Source organism: Cavia porcellus, unplaced genomic scaffold (genome assembly GCF_034190915.1).
Source record: "Cavia porcellus strain 051 isolate PalLab524CR breed Dunkin Hartley unplaced genomic scaffold, mCavPor4.1 scaffold_3, whole genome shotgun sequence".
Classification (NCBI taxonomy): Eukaryota; Metazoa; Chordata; class Mammalia; order Rodentia; family Caviidae; genus Cavia; species Cavia porcellus.
Genome location: NW_026947486.1, coordinates 49,717,480 through 49,738,928, shown reverse-complemented (window position 1 = coordinate 49,738,928; position 21,449 = coordinate 49,717,480). Strand labels below are relative to the sequence as shown.

The following is a 21,449-nucleotide window of genomic DNA, read 5'->3' as shown; positions in this document are numbered from 1 at the left end:
ACGGATTCATAAGTAAAAGCAAATTTCTCCTTATAAAATTCAGAAAGTACAAGATATTCGAATACTGACCATAGCAATACTAATTATAAATTAGTAGAGATTTGGACATCTGTATCATGGTCAGTTTCATCTCAAATGTTAGAACAAAACCCATCCATAAGGGTCATAAAACTCCGCCCTGTACACAGAGATAAACGGCAAGGATCCTTTTGTCTTTGTTGCAGCAGCTCCTTTCCCGGACGGCCATTTTCACCAATTTTCCCTTTAGTACCTACTCACTGTATTAACAGTCCACCAAAGGGGGCTAAGGAGCGAGCGGCGTTCCAGGCTGGGTTAACAGTAAGAGGACAGGCAGATATTGTCACGTTTCAAAGGTTAATCTTTTCAATTCTCTTACAAGCTCAGGTCTACCCTCCGCTTGCTATGGTGTTCCTTTAAAAAGATAGGAGGATCCCTTCTACAGTTATTGGAACGTTAAAAGCACAAAACAACAGCATAACCCCAAAGACACTAAGAAGTTCGTTCTCACTTACTCTAAAGGGCGCCATCTCTTTGACCTCTCCACCAATCTTTCTTACGGACAGTGCAGAGGGACAAAATAGTGGTTTACAGCTCTCCCAGCAGCTCCACCCCCTTACGCTGCTCTGACAGCCCTTTCTCCGCCCTCCTAAGGTTGCTTTGGCGTCTGCTGCAGTCAGCTAGTCGTCTGCATTCCACGAAAACGGTTTGCCTTTTTGATTTATCCTGTCTGTCCTGGATAATAGTATTCGCCATAGTTTAGTTTAAAGTTGTTTATTTGAGGGCAACTTTTCATTATTTTTGTTTTCAGGCACTTGTGTTTTGTGTACCTAAGAAACTGCAACGCTAGTCCAAATCTCTTTAAAAATAATTACGCAGTCACAAGAACTTGTTACTTCTACCATACATGGGCAAATTCATTTATTCGTTCTAAAATCGTCACGTAGCACCAACTCTATGCCAGTCAGTTGTTCAACCTATGGAACAAAACACTTCTTTTCTCATAGAGTTTATGGCTACAGGAGAAAAACAAATATTACAACGGGCCAAACACTATAAAAAGTAAAACCTTGGGTGAAGAATTTGTTTACACAGAATAGGTAAAGACTCTGATAAGCTTGATTTGCAGGACTTTACGGACGGGACGAGTGCACCATGCAGAAAGAACTGCAGATTAATTTAAATACCCTTTAATCCATGGCTGCATTGACTTAAATTCACTTTTGCAGAAGACCCATCTCCCCGGTTCCTATTATGTTTTTTTGCTCTTTATTAAGATGTGTACTGAACCAACTTCCCATGATACATATAATCATTATTTACTGCAAACCTGAACTAGTAAAAATGAAAATAATTGAAAAGGAAACATTCAGAGGTAGCGAAAAATCATATTATGTAGGGACTAACTGTGTTACTACGTGGAATTTAGATTTTATTCTGAATAAGATGGAAAGTCATTAGGGAACTTTGAGCAAAAAATGTGGCTTCATCTAAATTACATTTTAAAAGTATAACTTTGATGCTGCCTGAAAAATATATTAAAGGTAGATACAGTATTCTCAATAAGGCAAGGCCTCCTGTGAAAAATTCTGAGAAAAATATTCAAAATATGTCCAGCGATATTTTCCATATTCATTTATTTATTCATTCAACAGCTAATGATTAAATGTAAACAATATACCAGGCATTAATGGAACACCTTTCACATTTGATACCCAAAGCAGAGCTTTTTATCAGAACCTCCTCTATATGACAAAATTGTTGTGTCTAGAGTGAGAACAGATTTTATCTATCCGAACCTCATAAAATTTATACCAATAGACAATTAAAGATATGAGTTTAACAATAGAAACAAAAATCACTTTATTGGAAGAAAGAGAAAATGAAGACATAGACAGCTACTTTGTTGGAATAAGGTAGGGTACTCAGGTGCTACAGGGCTTTTATTCTTAGGCCCTTATAGTACATGGCAAGAAAGGGACCCACCCCCTTGACAGTTATTACGACTTGATTGACTACTTTGGGCCTTGAGACCCTTGATTTTGTCACTTACCATCTCTATTGCCTATGTCCACATTCCTTATTAAACTCCTTTTGACCTTCTTTGTTCTGACAAGGTATGTATTTCTGAAATTTATATCAGAGCCTTACATTCAAATCCAAGTTAACAATTAGTAAAGGCATACATGTACATACATGTACATTTTAGCGCTGTAACATAGTAATATTTATATATATATATGAATGTATATATGATATATATGTGTATATATATGTATGTATATATAATGTATATGTATAATACAGATGTATTATACATATACATTATATATATCTCATGTGAAGGAAACATCACCAATATTAAAATTTTAAAAAAAGTTCATCAGTCAATTATGAACAAAGATAATGATGAATTTACTTAAACCATCTATTGAATATGCAGAAATATTAAATTTTGATGATGTCATTGACATTAAAGTAGTGCATGTGTTATATACTGAGTTTTCTATAGTACCCTCCCCACTTTTACCTTACTAGAGGTGGGGAGGAGTAAATTGGGGTCCTAACCAAAGCTTGTTTATCAGTTTTTCCTGCTTCTCTTAAATGCTGTATCAGGGCTTTAACTCCAGTCAGCATTTGCCAGAAACTCCACTAAGACTTTTCCTGTCTTAACTCAGCTTTCCCTACAAAATTATTTTAGGACATAATCATGAAATAAAGCTTGTCAGGCATGTTCACTCATAACTGAAATCCCAGCGTCCGGGAGGATGAGGCAGGGAGATTACCATGAGTTCCATGCCACCCTAGACCGCACAGTGACTTACTTAAAGGCTAACCTGTACTACATAGCAAGATCTTGTCTCAAAAAGCGAAAAAAAAAAAAAAAAAAAAAAGAAGAAGAAGAAGAAAAAACTAATTATGATGGTCACAAACAAAACTGAGTGACAATTTTTGTTTTATTTATATTCATATATTTAGATATATATACAAAGAATAAAGGAAATAAAGATAATAATTTAAAACTTCATTAATGTATTTTCAGAGAAGAAATTACAATTTAGTCTATCACAGTAAAGAATATTATAGTTTTTAAACTGTTATTTTAATGTCAATAACATCATCAAAATTTAATACTTTTGCATATTCAATAGATGTTTTAAGTAAATTCAGCATCTTTTTCATAATTAATTGATGAACACTTTTTATTAATTTTAGTATCAGTGAAGTTTCCTTACCATCAAGTAACAGGTATATCAACAGAAAAAGTCATAAAACTCTGATTAAGATTGGGATATATTCATAGAAATCCAAAACTCTTAAGTATTAAAATATCAACCATGTCTTTATTTCTTTAGAATCATATATAAGGGAATTCATATTTCTTGCAATTGAAAACTTCAACTAAATTACCTTCAGAAAATTATAGATTTCTACCATAGTTGTTAACAATTTAAGAAATTTTCACCTTTAAGAATCTGAAAATGGCTGAATGAAAATTTGACATCATTTGTCCATGACTTGGAACAATTGTCCAGGGCTTGGTTTAAATCATTGAGCAAGCCAAATACATCCCTTTTGATTTCTGAGAGTCTACAAGCATCTTTTCTCATTTATCCTGTTGTCATTCCCTAAAATTTGCTTTTAAAAATCTAAATACCCATTTTCTTATGTTATGCTACTGCTTAACAAATGACTTGCTTAACAAACTCATTTGAAGTGGTCACATAAAATGGTACAATGGAAGTAATCCAGATTCTCTTTCTGTCTTTTACAAACACCATGCTATCATTGTTTATTAAAGTCTACTATTAAAGTGCAAGAATATGTGATAATCACCAGGAATGGACACATAATATGTAGCCAAGATGAAATTTCAACAATTCAGAAACTTTGTGAACATATTTTCTTTTTTTTTTTTTTTTTTTTTTTTTGTCTTTTTCATTTTTATCTGTACCAGGGATCCAACTCACGACTGCCTGCTTGCAAGGCAGGCGCTTATGCCGCTGAGCTAAATCCCCAGCCCTGTGAACATATTTTCTACAAGAATGCATGTAGTTCACTCAATATTTGCTCAACTGTGAATTTTCCCAACTAGCATTCCTGAAACTACAATGTCTGTTAGAATGTCATAAAAGTGTTCTACATTGAATATTACAAATATGTATATGATTTAAACTCAAAAGTAATTAAAAATGTTAGAATTTAAAGCAAAAAGCCATCAAAGAAAAGAACGGAATATCTTATCGCTGATATATGACAGAACTGGCAAAACACAGTGATGATAAAAGGCAGAATTATTTCATTTTATTTTATCATTGTTCTAAAATTCTCTACCATTAATCAGTTTCCTGTTTGCCTACAGTCAGGTGTGACTAATACCATTCCTGCCTGTGATGCACTGTTATGGTCTGGCATTTTTCTACATGTTGGGCATGAATCAAGAAATAAAAGAAACACAATTCTCAATCTGGTAGAAGATAACATTTTGTGTACAAAACTAAGTAAACATGATTGCTTTAACTGGTGATAAATACTGTGAAAGGTGACTGGGTTGGGTTAAGAGTTACTTTAGATTTGGGAGACAGAGAATTCTTCCAAGAACAGACATTTGATATAAAACCTGAGTAGCAGAGGATCCATTCACAAGAATACCTGTATAGGGGCTGGGGATTTAGCTCAGCAGCATAAGCATCTGCCTTGCAAGCAGGCGGTCATGAGTTTGATCCCCAGTACCGATAAAAAGCTAAAAATAAAATAAAATAAAATAAAATAAAATAAAAAGAATGCCTGTATAGTCCAGAGAGAGGAAACAAGAAATGTAAATATTGAGATATGGGAATAAATTTATTGCATCATAAGGGAAATATATAGCAATAGAAGAGTCAGCTAAGAACCAGAAGCATATGTAAAAGAATTTGGATTTTCTTTTTAAAGACCATTTCTCATTAAATATTGTATGTCTTTACAATTCATGCTGATTATCTTAGGGCATAATTGGCAGCTTTATGTAAAGGAAAATATTAGAGTCAGAATAAAATCTTGATCTTTAAAGTGGTATTCTTGTGAAATAAAATTTTTGAACTAAACTACAAGTGATGAAAATTCACATACAAAAAATAACCTGAACAATTTGATAAATGTGGATTTCTAGACATCACTACTGGATATTAGCATTTATCTGTTCTCATATAGGGACACTTCTGAAGTGTATCCCAGGTATTATTAATATATATATATTACTTGTGGCACCTTAAAAAATAATCAGGACTCAATGATTTAAAATAATATTTTATTTCATTTTTAAATTTGACACTCTAAGATTCTATATCTTATTTAATGTTATTTGGTGATCCTAGGTATCTTCAATGTTATTTTGGACACATGATATCTTCATGTCATGACTTTTACTCCATCTTTACTTCACCATCTAGAACAATCATCATGTTCTTGACTTTGTTATCATTAGTAGAACTAATTTCCTCTGGAATTTTAGATTCATACATTTTCTCTAACCTCAATTATTATAGTTTAAGTTCTTGCCCACATCTTTTATTTGACCCCTTAAAAATCTTTGTGTATATATACCACAGTTTCTTTATCCACTAATCAGTTAGTAGTCACCTAAGTTATTTCCATTTCTTCATTGTCATAAATAATGCTGCAGAAATATGAGAATGCAATTTTCTATTAGACAATCTGATTTCATTTCCTTTGAATATATATGCTAGATTATACAGTAGTATTATCTTTACTATTTTGATTCATGTTTTAAATAATTCTTACATTGATTTTATCATGTTAATTAATAAATCCTTCACCCTCACATACTTATCTCTTTTTCTGTGATTTTAAAAATCTGCTTTTTAGAACAACCACCTGATCCAGCAATCCGATTAGTGGATGTGTATCCAAAGAATTTAAAACTAGTGCGAGGGCCAGGGAAAATCTCAGCAGCACAGTGCTTTCCTGGAAAGTGCAATGTGGTGAGTTTGATCCCTGGTACAAAACAAAAGCAAATAATATAAAACAAACAAACAAAAAAACTACCTTGTACAATAAAAGATATCAGCACTTCCATGTTCATTGCAGCATTACTTATAATAGTAATACATGGAACCAACCTAAATATTTTTCATCAGATGAATTGATAAAGAATGTAACACTTATACACAATGAAATGCAATTAAATCCTCAATGTAAACAGATTCTGTCATTTGTAACATATGTATGAACCAGGAAGACATTATGCTAAGTAAAATAAGCAAAAATCAGTATGACAATAGGCATAGGATTTTATGGAAACTAAAAGTTTTACTGGGTAGTAGGCATTGTGTATCAGTGCTTATAAGAGAAACAGATTCAATACAAGATATACAAACATATAAGAATTTACATATTTGGCTTACAGTGGCTTCCTGCAGTGTCAGGTGTAAAAAACTTCAAAGGGCTAAATGTGCACTGGAGAGCTGGAAGATCCACTATAAGGCCTGGTACTCACTGAAGTGTCCCATGCAAGTCTATATCAGGAGGCTGAAGAGTATGCACTTGAAGGCTGAAGGGTCTATGCTGGAAGGTGAATAGTTTCCATTGGGAGCTAGGAAATGATGTCCAACGTGAAGGTCATGACTGAGGCTCCACTGAAGGAAACAGAAGTGATTCTTCCTTCTTTGTTTTCCTCTTATCCCATTCAGGTGACAAACCAATTGTTTGGTGCCACTCACATCCAGGGTGAGTCATCTGTAAGCCCCTTCAACCACACTCAGAACTATGCTGATCTAGTTTACTTGGGTATTTATTGCTCAAGTGAGCAAAGCTTAACTATCACAGAAGGTATGAGTAGATGATGAGTTCAGTTCCGAGTAGTGAAGTGTTTGTGAGATATCAAATTGCATACTGCAGGTTAGATGGGTGGTATGAACATTTTGTGATTTTTGAAATTCTATATATGGGTGATCATTAAAGTCTTGGGAATAGTTGAAGTTTCTCAGAGAGAACCCATAGTGGTTTTTCTACCAGTTATTTTTAAGTTTTATTTATTTAGTTATTTATTTTGCACCAAGGATAGAATTCATGACCTCACACTTGCCTGGCAGGTGCGTATGACGCTGAGCTAAAACCCTGGCCCTTCTACCAGTTACCTTTTAAAACTATTTGAATATTTCAGAGGAAAAATATAAAATAGTTGATTTAAACTTTTGAAAAATTCAAAGATTAATATATTTAAGAAATTCCATTAAGTTCTCATCAATCATTTTATTATCAAACTATAAAAGAGTTAAAAGATGATGAACGATTAGAAGAAAAAAGTATGAATAACTCCTTTCCTGTAAAAAGAAGACAGAAATCATAGTAATGAAAAGAGAAAAATGTATTAGTCAAAAATCCATTGCAACCAATCAAAATATCATTAGCATACCTCACAGAACTATAGGAAATATTGCTAAAATTCATTTGGAAGCAGATAGAGCTAGAATAGCAAAACAAACGTGGACAACAAAGGCAAATCAGGGGGCAGTATAAACCCTGACCGGAACTTTTACTACAAATCTACTGTGATAAAATCAGCATGGTAGTGGCAAAAAAAAAAAAACAAAAAACAAAAAACTGACCTAAACATCATTGGAACAGAATAGAAAACATAGATGAAAATTCAAACACACTTTGCCAAAGGAGCCAAACACGTCTGCTGGAAGAAAGGTAAACTCTTTGAATAAGTGGTGCTGGAAAAATTGGTTTTCTACATGATGAAGACTAAAACTAGAGACATGCCTATCATCATGTACTAAATTAAAGTCAAAATAAATCAAAGATATAAACATTAAAGCAGAAACACTAAATCTACTGGGAGATAAATTAGATAGAAGTCTTAAAGACATAGGTGTAGGCAAAGACTTCATGCACAAAATCCAGACTGCATTGGAATTACTACAAAGAATCAACAAATGAGATCTAATTTTATTAAAAAGCTTTTGTACAACAACAAAAATCATCAAAGAGTGAAAAGACAACCCACGGAATGGCAAAAAATTGTAGCCAGTTGTCCGCCAGACAAAGGACTTCTATCTAAAATATATAAATGTTTTAAAAAGTAAGGACCTCCAAATTCAAACACCCAATCAAAAATGGGCATTTGCAATGAATACATACTTCTCAGATGATGAATGATGAATGGAAAATAAATTTATGGAAAAATGTTCAACATCATTGGTTATTCAAGAAATGCAAATTAAAACAGCACTGGGATTCCATCTCACTCCAGAAAGAATGGCTATCTTCAAGAAATCAAACAATAACAAATGCTGGAAGGACTGATGGAAAGGGGACCTTTCTTCACTGTTGGTAAGAGTGTAGACTGGTGCAACTACTGTGGAAATCAATGTGGAAATTCCTCAAAAAACTGAAACTAGAGATTCTGTTTGACCTAGATATTCCTCTTCTTGAAATCTCCCAAAAAGAATTAAAAGAACCATACCACAGCGATATATGCATACATAAGATTATAGCACCAGAGTTTGTAATAGTTTAAGCTTGGAAACAGACCATAAAATCATGTTGATTGCTATGAAACCAGCAAACCAAGAACATGTTTTTCAACATGTAAAATGACATTAATTGTTTATTGAAGAATGGCCTGTCTGTGCTGATGTTCAGGGTGTAAGCAATAGTGTGTATTTGCTTCCATCTTCTCCTTTCCATCATTCTCCAGCATTTATTTACACAGTCAGGGATTTTAGATATAAATTATAATCATAATCTTTTTTATTACTAACTTGAAAATGTATTAATATTAGTCTATTGAAATTATTTGTTAACTTCCTAAAAATATGAGCAGAAGTGTTTTGACAAGTGATATTTTAACTGTTGCACTGCTTATTGCCAGTTCTTTTATAATACATATTTTTTCTTCTTGAGTTTCTTATTTTTTCTTTATTTCTTGATCTGGAGAAATACATCTCTGGTATTTTAAGGAATATATGAGTAATATACTTCCTGACTTTGTCATCTTAAGAATGTTTTTTCAGTTGTAAATCACATCATCATTTTCCCAAAGCATGTAGGTAAATATTAATGAATAATATACTTGATAAGGAAGTCTCCTGATTTGCACTGCTCTACTATTTTATTAAATATAATTAGCTCCAGAAAGATAGGGTATGAAGGAGATTTTCTGATATAAATTACACTATTACCAGTGTGGTCAAATAGAATGATACCCAAGTCTTGTAGGAGCTTTGATTTTGTTCAAATTATTTAAATGTTTCAGAGCCTTGGGTTTTTATTTTTGAAATGTGGATACTAATGTCTGTTTTGTATGCCCATAGAATTTTTAAATATATCAAATGTCTGACAAATGAGGTAATGTCATTTATATGTAAATTATATGTGCTAAAAAGAATCATTTTTTTAAAAAATGGTTAGGTGCTAGATTCTAAATGATAAGGTGTCTTTTTCAGTACAAAGTACACTTCAAAAATTAAACATTCAGCCCTTCTAATATCACAGGTAAATTTGGACAGATTTTAAAAATACAATTTTTGGAATTTCTGTTAAACAGTTGATAATGTACTGGCTTTTTGTTCTCCTTTTTGTTTTTGTCATTACACAAGACCTTCTTTTAAAGAGTGAAAAATTCAACATACCTTTTGGTTTTTAAAATCATTTTTCAAGAAGGCAAACTATTTTAACTCCAAAACCTGTAAGTCAAGAACCACAATTGTACAATGTTTAGAATTGTAAGTATAAAATCAAGCAGTGTCATAATGGTAATTATTTTAGCATAGATAGTAAACAAGAAATAATGCCACTTAAATTTAAAACTGACATGTTAACCAATAATTCTACATGACATTGATATTTTAAAAAGTATTATATGAAGGTGGGCATGGTGGCACACAACTGTAATACCAACACTAGGGAGACTGAGGCAGGAAGATACTTACAAATTCAAGAACAGCCTGGGCTACAAAGTGAGCTTAAGGTTAGCCTGAGCTGCATAGAGTGACCCAGTCTCAAAAAGACACAAACATAAAAGTATTATATGTCCACGCATGGTGGGGCATAACTCTGATTGCAACACTCTTGGAGGCTGGAACAGAAAGATTGCAAGTCAATGTCCAGTTCAGTATCTTACCAAAAATGTCCCCCTAAAGCCTCATGTGTTTGAAAGTGATTGAATATTGGGGGAAATATACATATCAGTGGGTTAGTCAAACAGTGGGTTTTGTAGCTAAATTCCAGTTATGAGGTAGTATGGGGTTCTGTCCTAGATCCCTGATCTCCCAAATGACTGTACGGCAGAGATTAAATAAAAAGAGACAAATTGTATGATTTTTAGGGCTCCAGGAGGGTCAAAACCCTTTAATTAAACTTGGTTCTTTGAGGGTGAATGTCGATGTCGCTCCCGGCCGGCAGGAAGGACACACGACAAAGTCTGGCAGTGGACAACCTTTTCTTTTATTTTCTCTCCGTACAGCCTGCCCTGGGATCGCTCCCAGCCGAAGCCTCCTCTGGTCCGCTCCCCGTGGCTCCTTCCGTGCTTCGCTCCGAAGCCTCTACCGGTCCGCTCTCCGCGGCTCCTTCTGGGCTTCGCTCCGAAGCCTCTACCGGTCCGCTCTCCGCAGCTCCTTCCGGGCTTCTACTTCCCCCCAGGGGTGGCACCAGTATATATACGGATACAGTGTCCAATCATATTAAAGTAAGCAAGGCAAGCTGATTGGCTAACATATTATTGAGCGGGTTGTTTACGCGGTAAGCAGGAAACTAACGTGCTCGATGGGAGGGGTAATCTAACTCAGGCTTTACTCTTTACCACAGGCCGCATGATCGCTATATTCGGCGGCTCAGCAATGTGGTGGCTCCCAACAGGTGAAGACAAAGGATTCTCTGGATAAGTCCACTTATATTAAGACCAAGGACAAAGAGTGGAGAAATTGAGGAAAATGCAGGAAATGAGTAGGACCTTGGGAGTCACTTCAAGGACGTCTCCAAGTCATGAATCAAGTTAATTTAGTAGCACTGTCTTATCATGAAGACATGGTAAAAGTGAGACTATAGGAGTGATCTTCACAGCTGCAGTCCCTACCTTGTTACTTGGGGTTGGAGCCAGAGTGTCTGCAGCTGTGGCCTTATCTTACCCTTTGAGGTATCTCTGGCCTCACAGGGCACTACAGGCCTCAGCCAGGACCGTGATTCATAGAGGTTCACTTACTATGAATCAGCTCCCGTTGCCAGGCAAGGGGCCTGGGCCTAGGACAGACTCACGGATAAACATAGAAAGCCAATTAATAAAATTTAAATCCTGCTCAGAGCTGCTTCATAGTAGTCTCCAACAAGGTAAGGTCTGTTTGGAAGCAGAACACTGGAAGCATGATGTGAAACAGTACACTCTTGTACTTAACTCCTCTCTTCCTTATTTCTGCTTCTGGATGCCTTGAATAAATGCCTTTTTTCCATCATATCCTTTCATTATATTGTTTTGCCTTGAAGCCAGCCAAGTGTGGAAGAAAATCACTGAAATCTTGGTCCGAATAAACCTCTTATTCTTTAATTTATCTCAGTTATTTTTCCCAGTAATGAGAAAGCTGACTAACAGAGAAATTGGTCCTAGAGAAGTAGTTTGCTATGATTGCACCTGATCACGTGTCCTAAAAGTTTTTAGAACTGGTTTCAGGAGTTGATAAAGTTTAAAAGATGAAGATTGGGGAAGCTCTAGAATACTGTAAACTTAATTAATGATTCTTGTTGGAGCTTGGAAGACAAAAGTGATATAGATACGCTGCAAGTGGAGGCCAGGTTCAGGAAGTTTCATTTTGGAATAAGGACTCTATTGGCAGTTGTTCTAAAAGTCAGGTGTATTACATTCTTTCAGAAAACTTTTCATCATATTTGAAGATAAAATCAGTGGATTAATTGATCTGGCAGAAGAAATTTTAAGGCAGCCCAAAATTTAGGGTGTGGCATTTGATCTGTTTAGTGGTCTTAAGCACATTCATAGTGAGAATCAGGAGTAAAATGCACAGCCAAGAGATATTTTTAAAAGGTTTCTGGTTTGTAAGAAAGCTACTTCTTGAAAACTTAGGTGAAGGAGAACATCTTTGTGGAAGACTTGAACATTTGAAAAGAAGCCAAATACTTTGCACCTGGACAGTAGGAGAAGCAGCTGTGAAGCATCTCAGGAGGAGGCTCCATAGTGCACTTCCAGAATCATAGGCTTTAAAGAGGAAATTCCTTTAAATGCTTTGCTTTGAGGAGACAGCCACAGAGTATCCCACTCAGAGCCACTTAAAGTGAATCCTCAGCTCTGCCACTGACACACTCAAAGGCTACTGCAGCCAAGCTCTTGGGGGTTTAGTTGTTTCTAGAGCTGGCAACAGACCGTGGCATCATCCACATGGTGGTGATTTTTCAGACATTCAAAATGCAAGACTGATGAGAAAATGAAAGTTTCGACATCGATTTTAAAAGAATACCCAGGAGGCTTTGCAAGTTGCCATTGAGAGGCTGGTTCATGAATCTATGACAGTAGAATCAAAAGTACAGAAAAAAACCCCAAAGTTTGGATTTACTAGGAATGTGGATAGGCAGCAAGCAAAGCCAGTACAACTGTTGTAGCCCAAAAATGAGACCCCAAAGTGTTGTCCCAAAAATGAGGTGAGATGTCATTTAAAAGAAAAAGGAGTGCTTTATTTAAGCTGACACCAGTGACAAAGTTTTGTGCAATTGGAGTTTGCAAAGCTGTGTAACTGGGTTAAAATTTTGTCAGACTTTTATAGGAGAAAACCACAAAGCAAATGATGGGAGAAGGAACAAAGTGAAGAAGACCTTTTTTCCCTTTTGCTTGAGGACAGAGAATTTATGGGAAGTTTCACAGTCAGTGGTCAGCTATTTCCTTTCTCAGAAGAAATTTACAGCCCTTGGTCTACTAATTCAAGGAATATCTGTTTTTCATTACAGTAATATCTGTTTTTAATTATAAGGGTTAAGACAGTGTGTGGAAGCTTGTGGCCATTTAATTTTGGACAACATCTGTCCCTCACAAAGGGGAACAAAGGTTAACATAGCAATCAAAAATCCGGGTGAAAATGCATAGAGAACAGTATAGTGGTGCTGTAGTTAATTTATAGCAATTTGGTCAGTGTTCAGGGTGGTCAGATGAGAAAAACAGCTGTGTTTGTGAAGGCAGTTACAAGGTAATTAGGTCAAATAACTAGGGCAATGGCCAGCATAGAACAGGATGACAATGCTCTTTTAGTGAGTGCACAGCACAAACAAAGAGGCCTAATGGCAATGCTATAGAAGTTGGTCTGCCCAAGCCTTTTGGAATTCACAGTGCACCACAATCTCAGGTGTTTAATGCAGAGTTAAAGATTTAATGCATGCCTTTCTGGATTTTGCACTTCTTTTGTCTGAATCCTCTCTATCCTATATACTTTTGAATTAAGAATGTTGAGTCTGGGCCATTGCATGTTGGAAGTTTTTAATTTTCTGTATTATTTTCACAGGAAATAAGAGTTTGTCTTGAGTCTCAGAAAAGACTTTGGACTTGGAGTTTTCACCAATATTGAAAATTTTAAGACTTTCATGACACTTAGAGCTGAACTAAATGTAATTTGCATGACAAGATGGACATGAGCCTTCTGGGTGCTGCAATAGTATGTTATAGTATAGTTTGAGAATTTCCCCTCAAAGTCTTGTGTTTGGAGGTACAGATTTAAACAGTGACTGAATCATGGGATGTTACACTCATCAATGTCAGTGGATTAATCCATTGAGCATGTTAAGTTCATAGCCAAGTGTGTTGTTAGGAGGTGGCACCTGGTTGGGGAAAGGTCAATGGAGGCATGAGTTGGAAAGTTATTACCTTTCTTACAAAATGCCTCATACTAAAAATTAAATGGGGAAAGATTTATTTAGCTCATAATCTGTAGAGGTTTCTTTAGCTCACAGTTTGTAAAAGTTTCAGTCCATAATCAGCTGACTTTAAGGCAGGGTGACACATAGCAGAGGAGCAACAGTTCATGGTGGCAGAAGACAAATGCACCAGGGAGTGTGGGTGTGCAAGCCTCTTTCTGTCCTGTTGTATGCCGACTACATGCCCTAGGGTGAGTGTAGCATTCAAACCCATAATCATAGTGTTGAATTAATCACAACATATAGATTCAGTCCCTTCCACAAAGTCTGCTACCCATGAGTGCATGAGGATTTGAAGGGATGTCCCAACACAAATCATAACAGCTGTATTCTTTCCCCAAGTTTCTCCCTTCTCTTTATGGCTGCTGTAAAGAGACCAACTTGCCTGCGGCATGACTTTTCATCAGTGGAATTTCTATATTGGGGTCAAGTACCCTGGTCCTCCAGCACTGGATTTGAAGTTAGAGATATAAATTCAACTCTAATATCTATAAATTACTAAAAACACAATTGTACCACCCAACATGTAATTCTTTCATTTGTAAAATATAGATCTCTAATGAAACATTTATGTTGTATTTGAAGATTAAATGATAAATTCCAAAAGTTATACTTAAAGATAAAATGGTCTCATGATGTAGAATATGTCTTTACAGTATAAATTTATACAGAGATACAATAAATCATTTTCACCATATTATTTAATTATAGTAATAGAAATAAAATATCTAAAGATGGGAGCATAAAATTTTAAGCAGTGACCATGTGGGGCTGGGAAGAGAAACAAGAAACACATCTGCCCTTCCCCTGAGCCAGCTGGTGCATGGGCTGAGAGACAAGAAGAGTGCCCCCCAACCCCTGTAAGCAACCAGCTGATTTGGAGGATCATAGGATGAGTTGATAGCAACTGAGGTACAAAACAACTTCATTCTTGTATTGTTTGACTGATTTTTCAGACCTAAAGACAATAGTATGAGCACTTTTAGAGGATAGCAATATGCAATACAGCAACCCACAGGTTCCAAACTGTTGCATTTGCATTTTGGTTTGATTGTATATATTGGTTAACTTGTTCTTTAATTTTCTCTTTTACCCATTGGTTGTTCAATAAGGTGCTATTTAATGTTCATGTATTTATAGATCTTTTGTCATTAATTTCTAATCTAATTTCAGCCCACTATGGTCAGATAATATGCATGGGATAATTTCAATTTCTTTGCATATAATTAAGAATGTTCTATAGGTTAGTATATGATCTATTTTAGAGAATGTCCTATGTGTGTCTGTAAAGAATGTGTATTCTAATTTTCTTGAGTGGAACACTCTATAAACATCTACTAAGTCCATTTGTTTGCAAATTTAATTCAGTTTCATGATTTATTTGCTGAGTTTTGGTTTAGTGGCTCTTTGTGATAATTGGTTTAGTTTATTTATTTGTCTCTTTGTAATAATGGAGTGTTAAGGTCTCACATTATAATTGTATTATTTATTTGATATTCTTTTTTTTGTCTTTTTGAGACAGGGTCTTGCTATGCAGTTCAGGCTGGCCTTGAGCTCATTTTGTAACCCTCTTGCTCTTCTTAATTTGATGGTCTGTGTTCAGAAGTCTACCATAATTCTGATAGGCTTTCCTTTATAGATGAGCTGTTCCTTTTCTCTAGCAGATTTCAGTTCTCTGTTTTTATGCTGAATTTCTGGGATCTTCATTGTTACATGTTGAGGTATAGATTTATTTTGGTTATGGATAATTGCATTGTGTATACCTTGTTGCTTTGAATGTCAGGATCTTTCCCCATGTCTGGGAAATTTTCTTCTATTACTTCTACAACTAGATTTTTTATGTCATTGTCTTTGTTTCCTTTTGTGTTTCCACCTATAATCCTTATGTTGTTTCTCTTTGCAGTATTTTACAGCTACTGAATTGTTATGTTTCTGATCTCTTGTTATTTTTCAAAGATCTTTCTTTTTATGATCATTAGCCAAAATCCTGTCTTCAAAATCTGAGAGTGTCTTCAATTACTTTTATGGGGCTTTACCAGTTTTGAAAGGAATTTTTAATTCCTGGAAATCTCCTAGAAAATATTTCATAGATTCTAATTGTTTCTTGTACAAAAGATGGAAAACAATACTTCATGCAAGAGAAACTGAAAAAAAAGTGAGGGTAGTTTTTATTTTTGTAGACAATGTGAACTTCAAAGTAAGAATGATCCTAAGAGATAAAGAGGGTCACTACATATTGGTTAGGGCAAAACTTCAAGAGAAAGAGACAACAATGTTAAATATATATGCACCAAATTCCAGAGCACCCAGTTATATAAAGCAGGTATTAATATAAATGAAAAACCAAATTAGCAATAACATAATTATAACAGGAGACCTCAGCACACCATTGACACCAACAGACAAATCAACCTGATGGAAAATCAGCAAGGAAATAAAAGAACTGAATCACACCTGTGAACAAATGGACTTGATAGACATATACAGAGTGTTCCATCCAAAAGCAGCAAAATATACAATCTTCTCATTTATTTGATATTCTTTTTTTTTTTTTTTTGAAATCAGGGACATTTTCTAAAACAGATCATACATGCGTCCACAGAACATATTTAAGTAAATGCAAAAGAGTTCAAATTATCCCATACATGTTATCAGACCATAGAGACATATGCAAAAAGAATATGCAAAAACCACACAAACACGTGGAAATTGAACAATACATTCTTGAGCACTCATTGGGTCACAGAGGAAATTAAAAAAAAACCTTTTATAAGGTCCAATATTCATTCATGATAAGAACTCTACAGAAAATTGAAATTGATGGACTTTACTTCAATATGATAAAGTCCATCTATGACAAACCAACAGCCAGAGTCATATTAAATGGTCCAAAACTGAAGGCCTTTACCCAAAAATCAGGGACATTTTCTAAAACAGATCATACATGCGTCCACAGAACATATTTAAGTAAATGCAAAAGAGTTCAAATTATCCCATACATGTTATCAGACCATAGAGACATATGCAAAAAGAATATGCAAAAACCACACAAACACGTGGAAATTGAACAATACATTCTTGAGCACTCATTGGGTCACAGAGGAAATTAAAGCAGAAATTAAACAATCTCTACAGACAAATGAAAATACAAATACAACTTACCAGAATCTGTGGGATGCAATGAAAGCAGTCCTCAGAGGAAAATTTGTTGCACTAAGTTCCCACATCAGGAAAACAGAATGAATACAAATAAACAACCTTATTCTACACCTCAAACATCTAGAAAAAGAGCAAATCAACCCCAAAGCCAAAAGAAGAGAGGAAATTATTAAAAAATCAAAGCAGAAATCAATACAATAGACATTAAGAAAACAATTCATAGAGTCAATGAATCAAAGAGTTGGTTCTTTGAAAGAATAAATAAAATGGATAAGTCCCTAACAAACCTTATTACAAAAGGAAAAAAAAAAGCTCAAATTCATGCAATAAGGAATGAAAAAGGTGAAATCACTACAGACTGTGGAAATACCCAAGATCATCAACATCTATTTCAAAAATGCTACTCTCATAGGTTCAATAGCACAGGAGAAGTGGACAGATTCCTAGAAACATATGAAGTACCAAATCTAGGTCAAGAAGATGCAAAACTGTTGAATAACCCAATCTCTATGGATGGAATTGAAAATGTAATTAAGTCCTTACCTACAAAGAAGAGCCCAGGCCCAGTGGATTCACTACAGAAATCTACAGGAAATACAAGAAAGACTTAATGCCAAGACTCCTCAAACTCTTCAATGAAATTGAAAGGGAAGCAATCCTTCCTAAGTCATTTCTGGAAGCAAATACTACTCTAGTACCAAAATCTGAGAAACACTCAACTAAAAAAAAGCGAACTACAGGCCAATCTCCCTAATGAACACTGATGCAAAAATCCTCAATAAAATATTGGCAAGTAGGATGCAGTAAATCATCGAGAACATTATACACCATGACTAAGTGGGATTCATCCCAGGCTTGCGGGGATGGTTCAACGTATGCAAACCGATAAATGTAATCCACCATATCAATAAAGCCAAAAGTAAGAATCATATGATAATTTCGATAGATGCTGAAAAACCTTTTATAAGGTCCAATATTCATTCATGATAAGAACTCTACAGAAAATTGAAATTGATGGACTTTACTTCAATATGATAAAGTCCATCTATGACAAACCAACAGCCAGAGTCATATTAAATGGTCCAAAACTGAAGGCCTTTACCCAAAAATCAGGCACAAGACAAGGATGTCCCTTATCACCCTTCCTATTCAACATAGTACAGGAAATACTAGCCAGAGCAATGAGACAAAAAAGCAAAATAAAACACATAAAGATTGGAAAAGAGGAATTTAAATTATCATTATTTGCAGATGACATGATACTCTACATAGAAAACCCTCAAAACTCCATTAAAAGACTCCTATATATAATAAATAAATTCAGCAGTGTAGTTAGATACAAAATCAATACTCAAAAATCAATAGCATTCCTATACACTAACAACAAAATTATTGAGAGAGGAATAAGAGAAGCCACACCCTTCACACTAGCACCCAGAAAAATGAAATACTTAGGAATTTAAATCACAAAAGAAGTAAAAGGTTTATATAGGAAAAATTATAAAACCCTGGAAAAGAAATTGGATCTCAGACAATGAAAATAAATCTTTTATTCATGAATAGGAACAATAAATATTGTAAACATGACCATTCTCCCCAAGCTGTTATACAGATTCAGTGCAATTTCAATGAAAATATCATCAACATACTTCATAATCTAGAGAAATCACTCATAGAATTTATCTGGAACAAGAAGCGAGCTAGAATAGAAAAGGCCATTCTAAGCAACAAATACAAGGCAGGAGGCATCACAATCCCTGAGTTGAAGTTATACTACAAAGCTTCTGTAATAAAAAAAAAAGGGTACTAAAATTAAACACATCTGAAGATCAATGGAATAGATTAGAAGATAAAACCACAATTACCAACATATTCACTGGAAAAAACAACATTCTCTTTAATAAATGGTGCTGGAAAAACTGGCTCTCCATATGCTGAAAATGAAAACTAAAACCATGCCTATCACCATGCACTAAACTAAAATCTAAGTGGACCAATGATCATAATATTAAAATAGAAATACTCAATCTTTTGGAAGATAAATTAGGGGAAAATCTTGGAGATATTGGGGTAGGTAGAGAATTCATGAACAGCAGTCAAACTGCACGGGAAATTATTTCCCAAAATCAATAACTGAAATCATGCCTTATTAAAAAGCTTCTGCATGTCAAAAGACATCTTCAACATGTTGAAAAGAAAACACACAAACTGGGAAAATATCTTAGTGAACCATCCCTCAGACAAAGGTCTTTTTTCTAAAACATATAAGGATTTTTAAAAAAGTCATACCCCTGAAATTCAAAGACCAAATCCAAAAATGGGTATCTGAGATGAATACATAGTTCCCAGATGAAGAAATTCAAATGGAAAATAAATACATGAAAAAATGTTCATTATCATTAGTCACTAGAGAAATGAAAATTAAAACCCCACTGAGATTCTATCTCACTCCAGAACGAATCAAGAAAACTATGAACAACAAATGCTAAAGAGGCTGTGGGGAAACGTGAACTCTCCTGCCCTGTTGATCAGAGTGTAGACTGTTGCAATCACTGTAGATTTCAGTCTGGAGATTGCACAAAAAGCTGAGATCCAACTATTCCACTTCTAGGCATATTCCCAGAAGAACTGAAAACCTCATACCACAGTGATATATATACACCCATGTTTATAGCAGCACAACTTGTAATAGCCAGACCTTGCAAACAATGTAAGTGTCCATTAAGTGGGCAATGAATAAAAAAGTTGTGGTTTTTTTATACAATGAAGTACTACTCAACTATAAAGATTGATCACATTGAAATACTTATAAATAAATGGATGCAACGTGAGACCATACTCATAAGCAAAATAAATGAAACTCACGTGTACAAATACCATATAGTCTCACTAGTGTAATAAATTGTAAGAGTACATAAGAATTAATGGTAATTATGATTACCCATTACATTGCTTTGAAGCCTTATAATGTTTTCATTCATTAGTTGTAATGTTTTTATCCTGGTTTGTCTGATTTTATTATCTGTGATGGCATGAACAGCTATTTTGAAGAAAACAAGACATTATAATATCCAGTGCTGTTTTAATATCATCTTGCTCTGAAGTCCTTCCATGCTTTTGTTCTTCTGTTTCCATTGATTCTATCATGTTGTATCTTTTTACATTTTATTATGTGTAATAATATAAACAAAATTTCTATGAAAAATGAGATATTTTAATAGCCATTGTTCATTTTCTGTTGTTTGGTTTTTAATTCCCTGTAATACTTTCATTATCTTGAATGGTTTTATACTATTTTGTTTTGTTTGATACTATTGTATATGAAGTTATGCTCAATTATTTCAAAGAAAGAGACATTATCATAGTTACGGTTAATTGCAGCTTGTCTTGTGGTGAAATACTGTGTTGCTTACATTTTTTGTTCTTATCTGCTTTATCATGCCATCTTTTGTTTTAATGGCTTTAAAATAAAAAATTTAAAAAGCAATGTAGTACATATGTGCAATAGAATACTACTGAGCTATAAAAAAGGATAAATTTGTGGCATTTGCAGGAAATTAGATGAGTATGAAAAATGCAATGTTATGTGAATTAAACAAGTCACAGAAGCGTAAATACCATATCCTATCTTTCATTTTAGTCAGGAAAATTATAAACAAACAGAGTTATAAACATAGAAGGAAATAAGGTAATAGATCTCTGGAAAATACAAAATAATCTAGGAGCATGAGGGTAAGGGAACAAGAGGAGGAGAAGAGAAAATAAGAACTAACATATGTCATTCACAGGAACCTAATCACATCAATGAATGTAAACATTACACAACGTAAACATGTGCTATGACTACTAAGTACAAGAACAATGCAAATGAGAAAAGGAACTTTAGTGGTAGAGAGTAGCAGATGTTTGAGAATGGAATGAAGACAAAAAAATAAACAAGCAATATTATGTAAATGTGGCCATTTCCTAAGGTAAGTGTAAATATCCTGTGCTGTATTTATGTACCAAGAATAGAAAAGGAAAGTATGTGATAAGAATGATGGGATAAATATGTTGGAGTTGAGATATTAAGGGAGAGTATTGGAAATGTGTCTTTTAACATAATAAAGTTTTAAAATTTAAACACACAATATTTTTCAATAACACTTCATATATTCATATCCCCTACTACTCAACATAACTCATACTCTTTTGGTATGGAAATTAAAAAGAAACACAAGAAAAGAGGAGAATTGTCTTGCAATAAAAAATTATTTAACAATACAATAAATCTTTAAAAGCCCACTGTGACATGTTAAGGAACTATTGAATATATATTCTGTGGGTTCATTTTGAACATTAACTCTGTATTTGGATCAAAT

General features: G+C 34.4%; 1 protein-coding gene and 1 long non-coding RNA gene across 4 annotated transcripts in view; one reads left to right on the top strand and one right to left on the bottom strand.

The window, feature by feature from the left end:
• The window catches only part of Apool (apolipoprotein O like), a 110,758-nt gene extending 110,120 nt beyond the window's left edge, over nt 1-638 (bottom strand). For 2 of the 3 annotated variants that reach the window (XM_063246142.1, XM_063246143.1), the window contains exon 1: nt 534-621. Coding sequence is in view for 1 of the 3 variants with exons in the window: in XM_003470965.5 (XP_003471013.1) it covers nt 534-548 (15 nt within the window). In the remaining 2 variants the exon portion in view is untranslated. Of the gene's footprint in view, nt 1-533 lie in introns of all 3 variants that reach the window. The other variant, XM_003470965.5, reaches the window with a different exon arrangement.
• Nucleotides 639-647: 9 nt separating this feature from the next.
• LOC134475470 (uncharacterized) lies at nt 648-20,575 on the top strand. Its single transcript, XR_010046605.1, has 3 exons — nt 648-724; nt 10,493-10,714; nt 10,834-20,575. It is a non-coding gene; the product is annotated as an uncharacterized LOC134475470 (long non-coding RNA).
• Nucleotides 20,576-21,449: the final 874 nt, after the last annotated feature.